Source organism: Lampetra fluviatilis, unplaced genomic scaffold (genome assembly GCF_964198595.1).
Source record: "Lampetra fluviatilis unplaced genomic scaffold, kcLamFluv1.1 SCAFFOLD_948, whole genome shotgun sequence".
Taxonomy (NCBI): Eukaryota; Metazoa; Chordata; class Hyperoartia; order Petromyzontiformes; family Petromyzontidae; genus Lampetra; species Lampetra fluviatilis.
In genome coordinates, this window is record NW_027620628.1 from 7,501 (window position 1) to 20,000 (window position 12,500).

At 53.2% G+C, this 12,500-nt stretch overlaps 1 protein-coding gene across 1 annotated transcript in view; it reads right to left on the minus strand.

The window, feature by feature from the left end:
* The window catches only part of LOC144954168 (intermembrane lipid transfer protein VPS13C-like), a gene marked incomplete at its 3' end in the record, with an annotated part of 22,461 nt that overhangs the window by 4,300 nt on the left and 5,661 nt on the right, over positions 1 to 12,500 (minus strand). Inside the window, exons 6-10 of the mRNA XM_078884732.1 lie at positions 10,784 to 10,885; positions 4,863 to 4,969; positions 3,325 to 3,384; positions 2,092 to 2,154; positions 502 to 582 (exon numbers count right to left, since the gene is read on the minus strand). Of these exons, the coding sequence (XP_078740858.1) occupies positions 502 to 582; positions 2,092 to 2,154; positions 3,325 to 3,384; positions 4,863 to 4,969; positions 10,784 to 10,885 (413 nt within the window). The remainder of the gene's footprint in view (positions 1 to 501; positions 583 to 2,091; positions 2,155 to 3,324; positions 3,385 to 4,862; positions 4,970 to 10,783; positions 10,886 to 12,500) is intronic.

Sequence of the window (12,500 nt, forward strand, 5' to 3'; positions counted from 1 at the left end):
GGTGGTGAGAAGCTACCCTCACCAGAGCTTGCTGTTGACTACTCTGAGAGATGAGGTGGGTGGGTGAGTGAGTGGGTGGGTGGGTGAGTGGGTGGGTGAGTGAGTGAGTGAGTGAGTGGGTGGGTGAGTGAGTGAGTGAGTGGGTGAGTGAGTGGGTGGGTGGGTGGGTGAGTGAGTGGGTGGGTGGGTGGATGAGTGAGTGAGTGAGTAGGTGGTGAGTGAGTGAGTGAGTGGGTGACTGGGTGAGTGAGTGGGTGAGTAGGTAGTGAGTGAGTGGGTGAGTGAGTGGGTGGGTGAGTGAGTGAGTGGGTGAGTGAGTGGGTGACTGGGTGAGTGAGTGAGTGGGTGGGTGGGTGGGTGGGTGAGTGGGTGGGTGAGTGAGTGGGTGGGTGGGTGGGTGACTGGGTGAGTGAGTGAGTGAGTGGGTGGGTGGGTGGGTGACTGGGTGGGTGAGTGAGTGGGTGACTGGGTGAGTGAGTGGTGGTGAGAAGCTACCCTCACCAGAGCTTGCTGTTGACTACTCTGAGAGATGAGGGTGCCGTTGATGTTGCAATAAACAGCAAGGCTGTCTAACTGGCCAAGCTGTTGGGACATCATCATCAGCATCATCATCAGCAACATCATCATCATCAGCATCATCAGCAACAGCATCATCATAATCAGCATCATCAGCAACAGCATCATCATCATCAGTAGCATCATCATCAGTAGCATCATCATCAGCATCATCATCAGTAGCATCATCATCATCATCAGTAGCATCATCATCATCAGTAGCATCATCAGCAACATCATCATCGTCAGTAGCAGCATCATCATCAGCAGCAGCAGCATCAGCAGCAGCATCATCATCACCACCACCATCAACATCACCACCACCATCACCCCCATCACCACCATCACCACCATCACCACCATCACCACCACTACCACCATCACCATTACCACCACCCCCATCACCACCACCACCATCATCACCACTACCACCATCACCATCACCACCATCACCACAATCACCATCACCACCACCATCATCACCACAACCATCACCCCCAATCACCACCACCATCACCACCATCACCACCACCATCACCACCACCATCACCACCACTACCACCATCACCACCATCACCACCACTACCACCATCACCACCAACACCAACATCACCACCATCACCACCACCACCACCATCATCACCACTACCACCATCACCATCACCACCATCACCACCATCACCATCATCACCATCATCACCACTACCACCACCACCATCATCACCATCATCACCACTACCACCATCACCACCACCACCATCATCACCACCATCACCACCACCACCATCATCACCACTACCACCATCACCACCATCACCATCATCACCACCACCACCATCATCACCACTACCACCATCACCATCATCACCACTACCACCACCACCATCATCACCACTACCACCATCACCACCACCACCATCATCACCACCATCACCACCACCACCATCATCACCACTACCACCATCACCACCATCACCATCATCACCACCACCACCATCATCACCACTACCACCATCACCATCATCACCACTACCACCATCACCACCATCACCATCCCCACCATCACCACCACCACCATCACCACCACCATCATCACCACCATCACCACCATCACTACCATCATCACCATCACCACCACCCCAATCACCACCACCACCACCATCACCCCCATCACCACCACCATCACCACCACCACCATCACCACCACCATCATCACCACCATCACCACCATCACCACCACCACCATCACCACCATCATCACCACTACCACCATCACCATCATCACCATCCCCACCATCACCACCACTGCCATCACCACCACCATCATCACCACCATCACCTCCACCACCATCCCCACCATCACCACCACCGCCATCACCACCACCATCATCACCACCATCACCAGCATCACCATCATCACCACCATCACCCCCATCACCACCCCCATATCACCACCATCACCACCCCCACCATCACCATCACCACCATCACCATCACCACCATCACCATCACCACCATCACCACCACCACCATCACCTTGTTAAAGACGACTTCCTCTGTTTCATGGATAAGACACGGCACCCAGTTGCTGTTTGTCGTCTGTCAACAACAACAACAACAACATCAACATCAACAACATTAAAAAAACATCAACAACAACATCGACAACAACATTAAAAAACACATCAACAACATCAATAACAACATCAACAAAAACATCAACATCAACAACAACATCACCATCAACAACAACATCAACATCACCATCAACAACAACATCATCACCGTCAACAACAACAACATCAACAACAACATCATCACCGTCAACAACAACATCAACAACAACAACAACATCAACAACAACATCAACATCAACAACAACAACAACATCAACAACATCATCAACAACAACATCATCAACAACATCACCATCAACAACAACAACAACATCAACATCACCGTCAACAACAACATCATCACCGTCAACAACAACATCAACAACAACATCATCAACAACAACATCACCATCAACAACAACAACAACAACATCATCAACAACAACATCACCATCAACAACAACAACATCACCATCAACAACAACAACAACATCATCAACAACAACAACAACAACATCATCAACAACAACTTCACCATCAACAACAACAACAACATCATCAATAACAACATCACCATCAACATCAACAACATCACCATCAACAACAACATCACCATCACCAATAACATCAACAAAAAACAACATTAGCATGGTGTGATGTTGATGGTGTTGATGTTGATGTTGTTGATGTTGATGTTGGTGATGTTGATGGTGGTGGTGTTGATGGTGTTGATGTTGTTGGTGTTGATGTTGTTGATGTTGATGTTGTTGATGTTGATGTTGTTGATGTTGATGTTGTTGATGTTGATGTTGTTGATGTTGATGTTGTTGATGTTGTTGATGTTGGTGATGTTGGTGATGTTGATGTTGTTGATGTTGGTGATGTTGGTGATGTTGGTGATGTTGGTGATGTTGTTGATGTTGTTGATGTTGGTGATGTTGGTGATGTTGGTGATGTTGGTGATGATGATGATGTTGGTGATGTTGGTGATGTTGGTGATGTTGGTGATGTTGGTGATGTTGGTGATGTTGATGTTGTTGATGTTGGTGATGTTGGTGATGATGATGATGATGTTGGTGATGTTGGTGATGTTGGTGATGTTGGTGATGTTGGTGATGTTGGTGATGATGATGATGTTGGTGATGTTCGTCACCTGGAAACTGAGACTTCCCAGCGTGATGCCCACAGCGACAGCTCGTGACGGGTAGGTGACCTGAGATCAGCATCAACATCATCAGCAACATCATCATCAGCAACATCATCATCAGCAACATCATCATCATCAGCAGCATCATCATCATCATCAACAGCAATATCATCATCATCATCATCATCAGCAACATCATCATCATCAGCAGCAGCATCATCATCATCAACAGCAATATCATCATCATCATCATCAGTAGCATCATCATCAGCAATATCGTCATCATCATCAGCAATATCATCATCAGCAGCAGCATCATCAGCATCATCATCATCAGCAGCAGCATAATCAGCAGCAGCATCATCAGCAGTAGCATCATCAGCTACAGAAACATCAGCAGGTGACGATAGTGGTGATGGTGGTGATGATGACAATGATGGTGTTGATGTTGGTGATGACGATGGTGGTAATGATGATGGTGATGATGTTGATGGTGATGATGGTGGTGATGGTGGTGATTGTGATGGGGGTGGTGATGGTGATGATGATAATGATGGTGGTGATGGTCATGGTGGTGATGACGATGGTGGCGGTGATGGTGATGATGGTGGTGATGGTGGTGATGATGGTGGTGATGATGGTGATGGTGGTGATGACGATGGTGGTGATGATGGTGATGATGGTGATGATGGTGATGGTGGTGATGATGGTGGTGATGGCGATGATGGTGATGATGATGGTGATGATGATGGTGATGATGGTGATGGTGGTGATGATGGTGGTGATGGCGATGATGATGATGATGATGGTGATGATGATGATGATGGTGATGATGGTGATGGTGGTGGTGATGGCGATGATGATGATGATGATGGTGATGATGATGATGATGGTGATGATGGTGATGGTGGTGATGGTGTTGATGGTGGTGATGATGGTGATGACGGTAGTGATGATGGTGGTGATTGTGATGATTGTGATGGTGGTGGTGATGATGTTGACGATGATGGTGGTGATGACGATGGTGATGATGGTGATGATGATCATGGTGATGGCGGTGATGGTGATGGTGATGATGGTGATGGCTGTGATGTTGATGGTGATGATGGTGGTGATGATGGTGGTGATGACGATGGTGGTGATAATGATGGTGATGGCGGTGATGTTGATGGTGATGATGGTGGTGATGATGGTGGTAATGATGATGGTGGTGGTGATGGTGGTGATGGTGGTGGTGGTGATGGTGGTGGTGGTGATGGTGGTGATGGTGGTGATGACGATGATGATGTTGATGGTGGTGATGGCGGTGATGGTGATGATGATGGTAATGATGTTGTTGATGTTGTTGATGGTGATGATGATGGTAATGATGTTGTTGATGTTGTTGATGGTGATGGTGATGGTAATGATGTTGTTGATGTTGTTGATGGTGATGGTGATGGTAATGATGTTGTTGATGTTGTTGATGGTGATGATGATGGTAATGATGTTGTTGATGTTGTTGATGGTGATGGTAATGATGTTGTTGATGGTACATCACTCACGTTGTCCTCGTATCGAACGTGAATGCGGCTGACTTTGAGCTGCAGATTCCTCAAGATTTGAGTGGCCAGCTTCTCCACAAACGTGTCACTCTCCACCTTCTTGCTGCCTGAACATCACCAACATCACCATCATCATCACCATCATCATCATCACCATCACCACCATCATCACCATCATCACCATCATCACCATCACCACCATCATCACCATCACCATCACCACCATCATCATCATCATCACCATCACCATCACCACCATCATCACCATCACCATCATCACCATCATCATCATCACCATCATCATCACCACCATCACCACCACCACCATCACCATCATCACCATCACCACCATCATCACCATCATCATCATCATCACCATCACCACCATCATCACCATCATCACCATCATCATCACCATCACCACCACCATCACCATCATCACCATCACCACCATCATCACCATCATCATCACCACCATCACCACCACCACCACCACCATCATCATCATCACCATCATCACCACCATCACCATCATCACCATCATCACCATCACCACCATCATCCCCGCGGGGGATCTTAGAGCATCCCACGGGGGATCTTAGAGCTCCACGGGGGATCTTAAAGCTCCACGAGGGATCTTAGAGCTCCACGGGGGATCTTAGAGCTCCACGGGGGATCTTAGAGCTCCACGGGGGATCTTAGAGCACCCCACGGGGGATCTTAGAGCTTCACGGGGGATCTTAGAGCACCCCACGGGGGATCCTAGAGCTCCACGGGGGATCTTAGAGCACCACACGGGGGATCTTAGAGCTCCACAGGGGATCTTAGAGCTCCACGGGGGATCTTAGAGCTCCACGGGGGATCTTAGAGCACCCCACGGGGGATCTTAGAGCTCCACGGGGGATCTTAGAGCTCCACGGGGGATCTTAGAGCACCCCACGGGGGATCTTAGAGCTCCACGGGGGATCTTAGAGCACCCCACGGGGGATCTTAGAGCTCCACGGGGGATCTTAGAGCACCACACGGGGGATCTTAGAGCTCCACGGGGGATCTTAGAGCACCCCACGGGGGATCTTAGAGCTCCACGGGGGATCTTAGAGCACCACACGGGGGATCTTAGAGCACCCCACGGGGGATCTTAGAGCTCCACGGGGGATCTTAGAGCTCCACACGGGGGATCTTAGAGCTCCACGGGGGATCTTAGAGCACCCCACGGGGGATCTTAGAGCTCCACATGGGGGATCTTAGAGCACCCCACGGGGGATCTTAGAGCTCCACGGGGGATCTTAGAGCACCACACGGGGGATCTTAGAGCTCCACGGGGGATCTTAGAGCTCCACGGGGGATCTTATAGCACCACACGGGGGATCTTAGAGGACCCCACGGGGGATCTTTGAGCTCCACGGGGGATCTTAGAGCTCCACGGGGGATCTTAGAGCACCACACGGGGGATCTTAGAGCACCCCACGGGGGATCTTAGAGCTCCACGGGGGATCTTAGAGCACCACACGGGGGATCTTAGAGCTCCACGGGGGATCTTAGAGCACCACACGGGGGATCTTAGAGCTCCACGGGGGATCTTAGAGCACCACACGGGGGATCTTAGAGCACCCCACGGGGGATCTTAGAGCTCCACGGGGGATCTTAGAGCTCCACGGGGGATCTTAAAGCTCCACGGGGGATCTTAGAGCACCCCACGGGGGATCTTAGAGCTCCACGGGGGATCTTAGAGCACCACACGGGGGATCTTAGAGCACCACACGGGGGATCTTAAAGCTCCACGGGGGATCTTAGAGCACCCCACGGGGGATCTTAGAGCTCCACGGGGGATCTTAGAGCTCCACGGGGGATCTTAAGAGCACCCCACGGGGGATCTTAGAGCTCCACGGGGGATCTTAGAGCTCCACGGGGGATCTTAGAGCACCACACGGGGGATCTTAGAGCACCACACGGGGGATCTTAGAGCTCCATGGGGGATCTTAGAGCTCCACGGGGGATCTTAGAGCACCACACAGGGGATCTTAGAGCACCACACGGGGGATCTTAGAGCTCCACGGGGGATCTTAGAGCACCACACGGGGGATCTTAGAGCTCCACGGGGGATCTTAGAGCACCCCACGGGGGATCTTAGAGCTCCACGGGGGATCTTAGAGCTCCACGGGGGATCTTAGAGCACCACACGGGGGATCTTAGAACACCACACGGGGGATCTTAGAGCTCCACGGGGGATCTTAGAGCACTACACGGGGGACCTTAGAGCACCACACGGGGGATCTTAGAGCACCACACGGGGGATCTTAGAGCTCCACGGGGGATCTTAGAGCACCACACAGGGGATCTTAGAGCTCCACGGGGGATCTTAGAGCACCACACGGGGGATCTTAGAGCACCACACGGGGGATCTTAGAGCACCCCACGGGGGATCTTAGAGCTCCATGGGGGATCTTAGAGCACCACACGGGGGATCTTAGAGCACCACACGGGGGATCGTAGAGCACCACACGGGGGATCTTAGAGCTCCACAGGGGATCTTAGAGCTCCACGGGGGATCTTAGAGCACCACACGGGGGATCTTAGAGCACCACACGGGGGATCTTAGAGCTCCACGGGGGATCTTAGAGCACCACACGGGGGATCTTAGAGCTCCATGGGGGATCTTAGAGCACCACACGGGGGATCTTAGAGCTCCACGGGGGATCTTAGAGCACCACACGGGGGATCTTAGAGCTCCACAGGGGATCTTAGAGCTCCATGGGGGATCTTAGAGCACCACACGGGGGATCTTAGAGCTCCACGGGGGATCTTAGAGCACCACACGGGGGATCTTAGAGCACCCCACGGGGGATCTTAGAGCACCCCACGGGGGGTCTTAGAGCTCCACGGAGGATCTTAGAGCACCCCACGGGGGATCTTAGAGCACCCCACGGGGGATCTTAGAGCACCCCACGGGGGATCTTAGCTCCCCACGGGGGATCTTAGAGCTCCACGGGGGATCTTAGAGCTCCCCACGGGGGATCTTAGAGCACCCCACGGGGGATCTTAGAGCACCCCACGGGGGATCTTAGAGCACCCCACGGGGGATCTTAGAGCTCCACGGGGGATCTTAGAGCTCCACGGGGGATCTTAGAGCACCCCACGGGGGATCTTAGAGCACCACACGGGGGATCTTAGAGCACCCCACGGGGGATCTTAGAGCACCCCACGGGGGATCTTAGAGCACCCCACGGGGGATCTTAGAGCACCCCACGGGGGATCTTAGAGCACCACACGGGGGATCTTAGAGCACCCCACGGGGGATCTTAAAGCACCCCACGGGGGATCTTAGAGCACCCCACGGGGGATCTTAGAGCACCCCACGGGGGATCTTAGAGCACCCCACGGGGGATCTTAGAGCACCCCACGGGGGATCTTAGAGCACCCCACGGGGGATCTTAGAGCACCCCACGGGGGATCTTAGAGCACCCCACGGGGGGTCTTAGAGCTCCACGGGGGATCTTAGAGCACCCCACGGGGGATCTTAGAGCACCCCACGGGGGATCTTAGAGCTCCCCACGGGGGATATTAGAGCACCCCACGGGGGATCTTAGAGTACCCCACGGGGGATCTTAGAGCTCCACGGGGGATCTTAGAGCTCCACGGGGGATCTTAAAGCTCCAAGGGGGATCTTAGAGCACCCCACGGGGGATCTTAGAGCTCCACGGGGGATCTTAGAACTCCACGGGGGATCTTAGAGCATCACACGGGGGATCTTAAAGCACTACACGGGGGATCTTAGAGCTCCACGGGGGATCTTAGAGCACCACAAGGGGGATCTTAGAGCTCCACGGGGGATCTTAAGAGCACCCCACGGGGGATCTTAGAGCTCCACGGGGGATCTTAGAGCTCCACGGGGGATCTTAGAGCACCACACGGGGGATCTTAGAGCACCACACGGGGGATCTTAGAGCTCCACGGGGGATCTTAGAGCTCCACGGGGGATCTTAGAGCACCACACGGGGGATCTTAGAGCACCACACGGGGGATCTTAGAGCACCACACGGGGGATCTTAGAGCTCCACGAGGGATCTTAGAGCACCACACGGGGGATCTTAGAGCTCCACGGGGGATCTTAGAGCACCACACGGGGGATCTTAGAGCTCCCCACGGGGGATCTTAGAGCACCACACGGGGGATCTTAGAGCTCCACGAGGGATCTTAGAGCTCCACGGGGGATCTTAGAGCACCACACGGGGGATCTTAGAGCTCCACGGGGGATCTTAGAGCTCCACGGGGGATCTTTGAGCTCCACGGGGGATCTTAGAGCTCCACGAGGGATCTTAGAGCACCACACGGGGGATCTTAGAGCACCACACGGGGGATCTTAGAGCTCCACGGGGGATCTTAGAGCACCACACGGGGGATCTTAGAGCACCACACGGGGATCTTAGAGCACCACACGGGGGATCTTAGAGCTCCACGGGGGATCTTAGAGCACCACACGGGGGATCTTAGAGCTCCACAGGGGATCTTAGAGCTCCACGGGGGATCTTAGAGCACCACACGGGGGATCTTAGAGCACCACACGGGGGATCTTAGAGCTCCACGGGGGATCTTAGAGCACCACACGGGGGATCTTAGAGCACCACGGGGGATCTTAGAGCACCCCACGGGGGATCTTAGAGCTCCACGGGGGATCTTAGAGCACCACACAGGGGATCTTAGAGCACCACACGGGGGATCTTAGAGCTCCACGGGGGATCTTAGAGCACCACACGGGGGATCTTAAAGCACCACAGGGGATCTTAGAGCTCCACGGGGGATCTTAGAGCTCCACGGGGGATCTTAGAGCTCCACGGGGGATCTTAGAGCTCCACGGGGGATCTTAGAGCTCCACGGGGGATCTTAGAGCTCCACGGGGGATCTTAGAGCACCACACGGGGGATCTTAGAGCTCCACGGGGGATCTTAGAGCACCACACGGGGGATCTTAGAGCACCCCACGGGGGATCTTAGAGCTCCACGGGGGATCTTAGAGCACCCCACGGGGGATCTTAGAGCTCCACGGGGGATCTTAGAGCACCACACGGGGGATCTTAGAGCACCACACGGGGGATCTTAGAGCTCCACGGGGGATCTTAGAGCACCCCACGGGGGTCCTGGGCACTGTTCCATCCACAGCACTCGACACGCTCCACACGCGAACCAACGCCACACGTACAAAGAGAAAGGTGCCCCAGGTAGTCTCACCTGTGACGTCCGGGCCTCCATCACCTCCACCACCACCAACTCCACCACCACCACAACCACCACCACCACAACCACCACCACCATCACCTCCACCATCACCGCCACCACCACCACCACCCTTAGGACGCTTTTTAACTCTCCTGAACTTCCTCAGTTTCTTGAATCTCCCTCCACCACCACCTCCACCCCCACCACCACCACCTCCACCACCAACACCTCCACCACCACCACCTCCACCACCACCTCCACCACCAACACCTCCACCACCTCCACCACCAACACCTCCACCTCCTCCTCCTCCTCCAGGTGTCAGCAATAGGGGGAGAAAGACGCACAAGTTACACGACCATAGTCCACCACCGTAGTTCACCCGTGTCATGATAGTCCACCCCCCCGTTGTTGTCCTCCCCCCCGTGGTTGTCCACCCCCCCCGTAATTGTCCACCCCCCCAGTGATTGTCCACCCCCCCGTGATTGTCCACCCCCCTGTGATTGTCCACCCCCTGTGGTAGTCCACCCCCCCAGTGATTGTCCACCCCCCCGTGATTGTCCACCCCCCCGTGGTAGTCCACCCCCTGTGGTAGTCCACCCCCCCCCCGTGGTAGTCCACCCCCTGTGGTAGTCCACCCCCCCGTGGTAGTCCACTCCCCGTGGTTGTCCACCCCCCCGTGGTAGTCCACCCCCTGTGGTTGTCCACCTTTGTTCCGTGCTTTCTGCACCATCTCCTCGATCCTCTGCAGCTCCTTCTGCTTTGCCTCGCGCTGGAGGCGGAGCTCCTTGGCCGCGTCATAGGCCACGCCTACATCATTAGCATACGGTGACGTCATTAGCATAGGCCACGCCTACATCATTAGCATACGGTCACGTCATTAGCATAGGTCACGCCTACATCATTAGCATAGGCCACGCCTACATCATTAGCATACGGTCACGTCATTAGCATAGGTCACGCCTACATCATTAGCATAGGCCACGCCTACATCATTAGCATACGGTCACGTCATTAGCATAGGGCACGCCTACATCATTAGCATACTATGACGTCATTAGCATAGGCCACGCCTACATCATTAGCATACGGTGACGTCATTAGCATAGGCCACGCCTACATCATTAGCATACGGTGACGTCATTAGCATAGGCCACGCCTACATCATTAGCATACGGTGACGTCATTAGCATAGGCCACGCCTACATCATTAGCATACGGTGACGTCATTAGCATAGGCCACGCCTACATCATTAGCATACGGTCACGTCATTAGCATAGGCCACGCCTACATCATTAGCATACGGTGACGTCATTAGCATAGGCCACGCCTACATCATTAGCATACGGTCACGTCATTAGCATAGGCCACGCCTACATCATTAGCATACGGTGACGTCATTAGCATAGGGCACGCCTACATCATTAGCATACGGTGACGTCAGTAGCATAGGCCACGCCTACATCATTAGCATACGGTCACGTCATTAGCATAGGCCACGCCTACATCATTAGAATACGGTGACGTCATTAGCATAGTCCACGCCTACATCATTAGAATACGGTGACGTCATTAGCATAGGCCACGCCTACATCATTAGCATACGGTGACGTCATTAGCATACATCATTAACATACATTAGCATAGGCCACGCCTACATCATTAGCATACGGTGACGTCATTAGCATACATCATTAACATACATTAGCATAGGCCACGCCTACATCATTAGCATACGGTGACGTCATTAGCATACATCATTAACATACATCATTAGCATAGACCACGCCTACATCATGATATGTGTGTGTGTGTGTGTGTCTGTGTGTGTGTCTGTGTGTGTGTGTCTGTGTGTGTGTGTCTGTGTGTGTGTGTCTGTGTGTGTGTGTCTGTGTGTGTGTGTCTGTGTGTGTGTGTGACTGTGTGTGTGTGTCTGTGTGTGTGTCTGTGTCTGTGTGGTGTGTGTCTGTGTGGTGTGTGTCTGTGTCTGTGTGTGTGTGTGTGTCTGTGTGTGTGTGTGACTGTGTGTGTGACTGTGTGTGTGTGTGTGTCTGTGTGTGTGTGTGTGTCTGTGTGTGTGTGTGAGTGTCTGTGTGTGTGTGTCTGCGTGTGTGTCTGTGTGTGTGTGTGACTGTGTGTGTGTGTAACACTGTGTGTGTCTGTGTGTGTGTGTGAGTGTCTGTGTGTGTGTGTGTGTCTGTGTGTGTGTGTGACTGTGTGTGTGTGACTGTGTGTGTGTGACTGTGTGTGTGTGACTGTGTGTGTGTGTGTCTGTGTGTGTGTGTGACTGTGTGTGTGTCTGTGTGTGTGTGTGAGTGTCTGTGTGTGTGTGTCTGTGTGTGTGTGTGTGACTGTGTGTGTGTCTGTGTGTGTGTGTGAGTGTCTGTGTGTGTGTGTCTGTGTGTGTGTGTGAGTGTCTGTGTG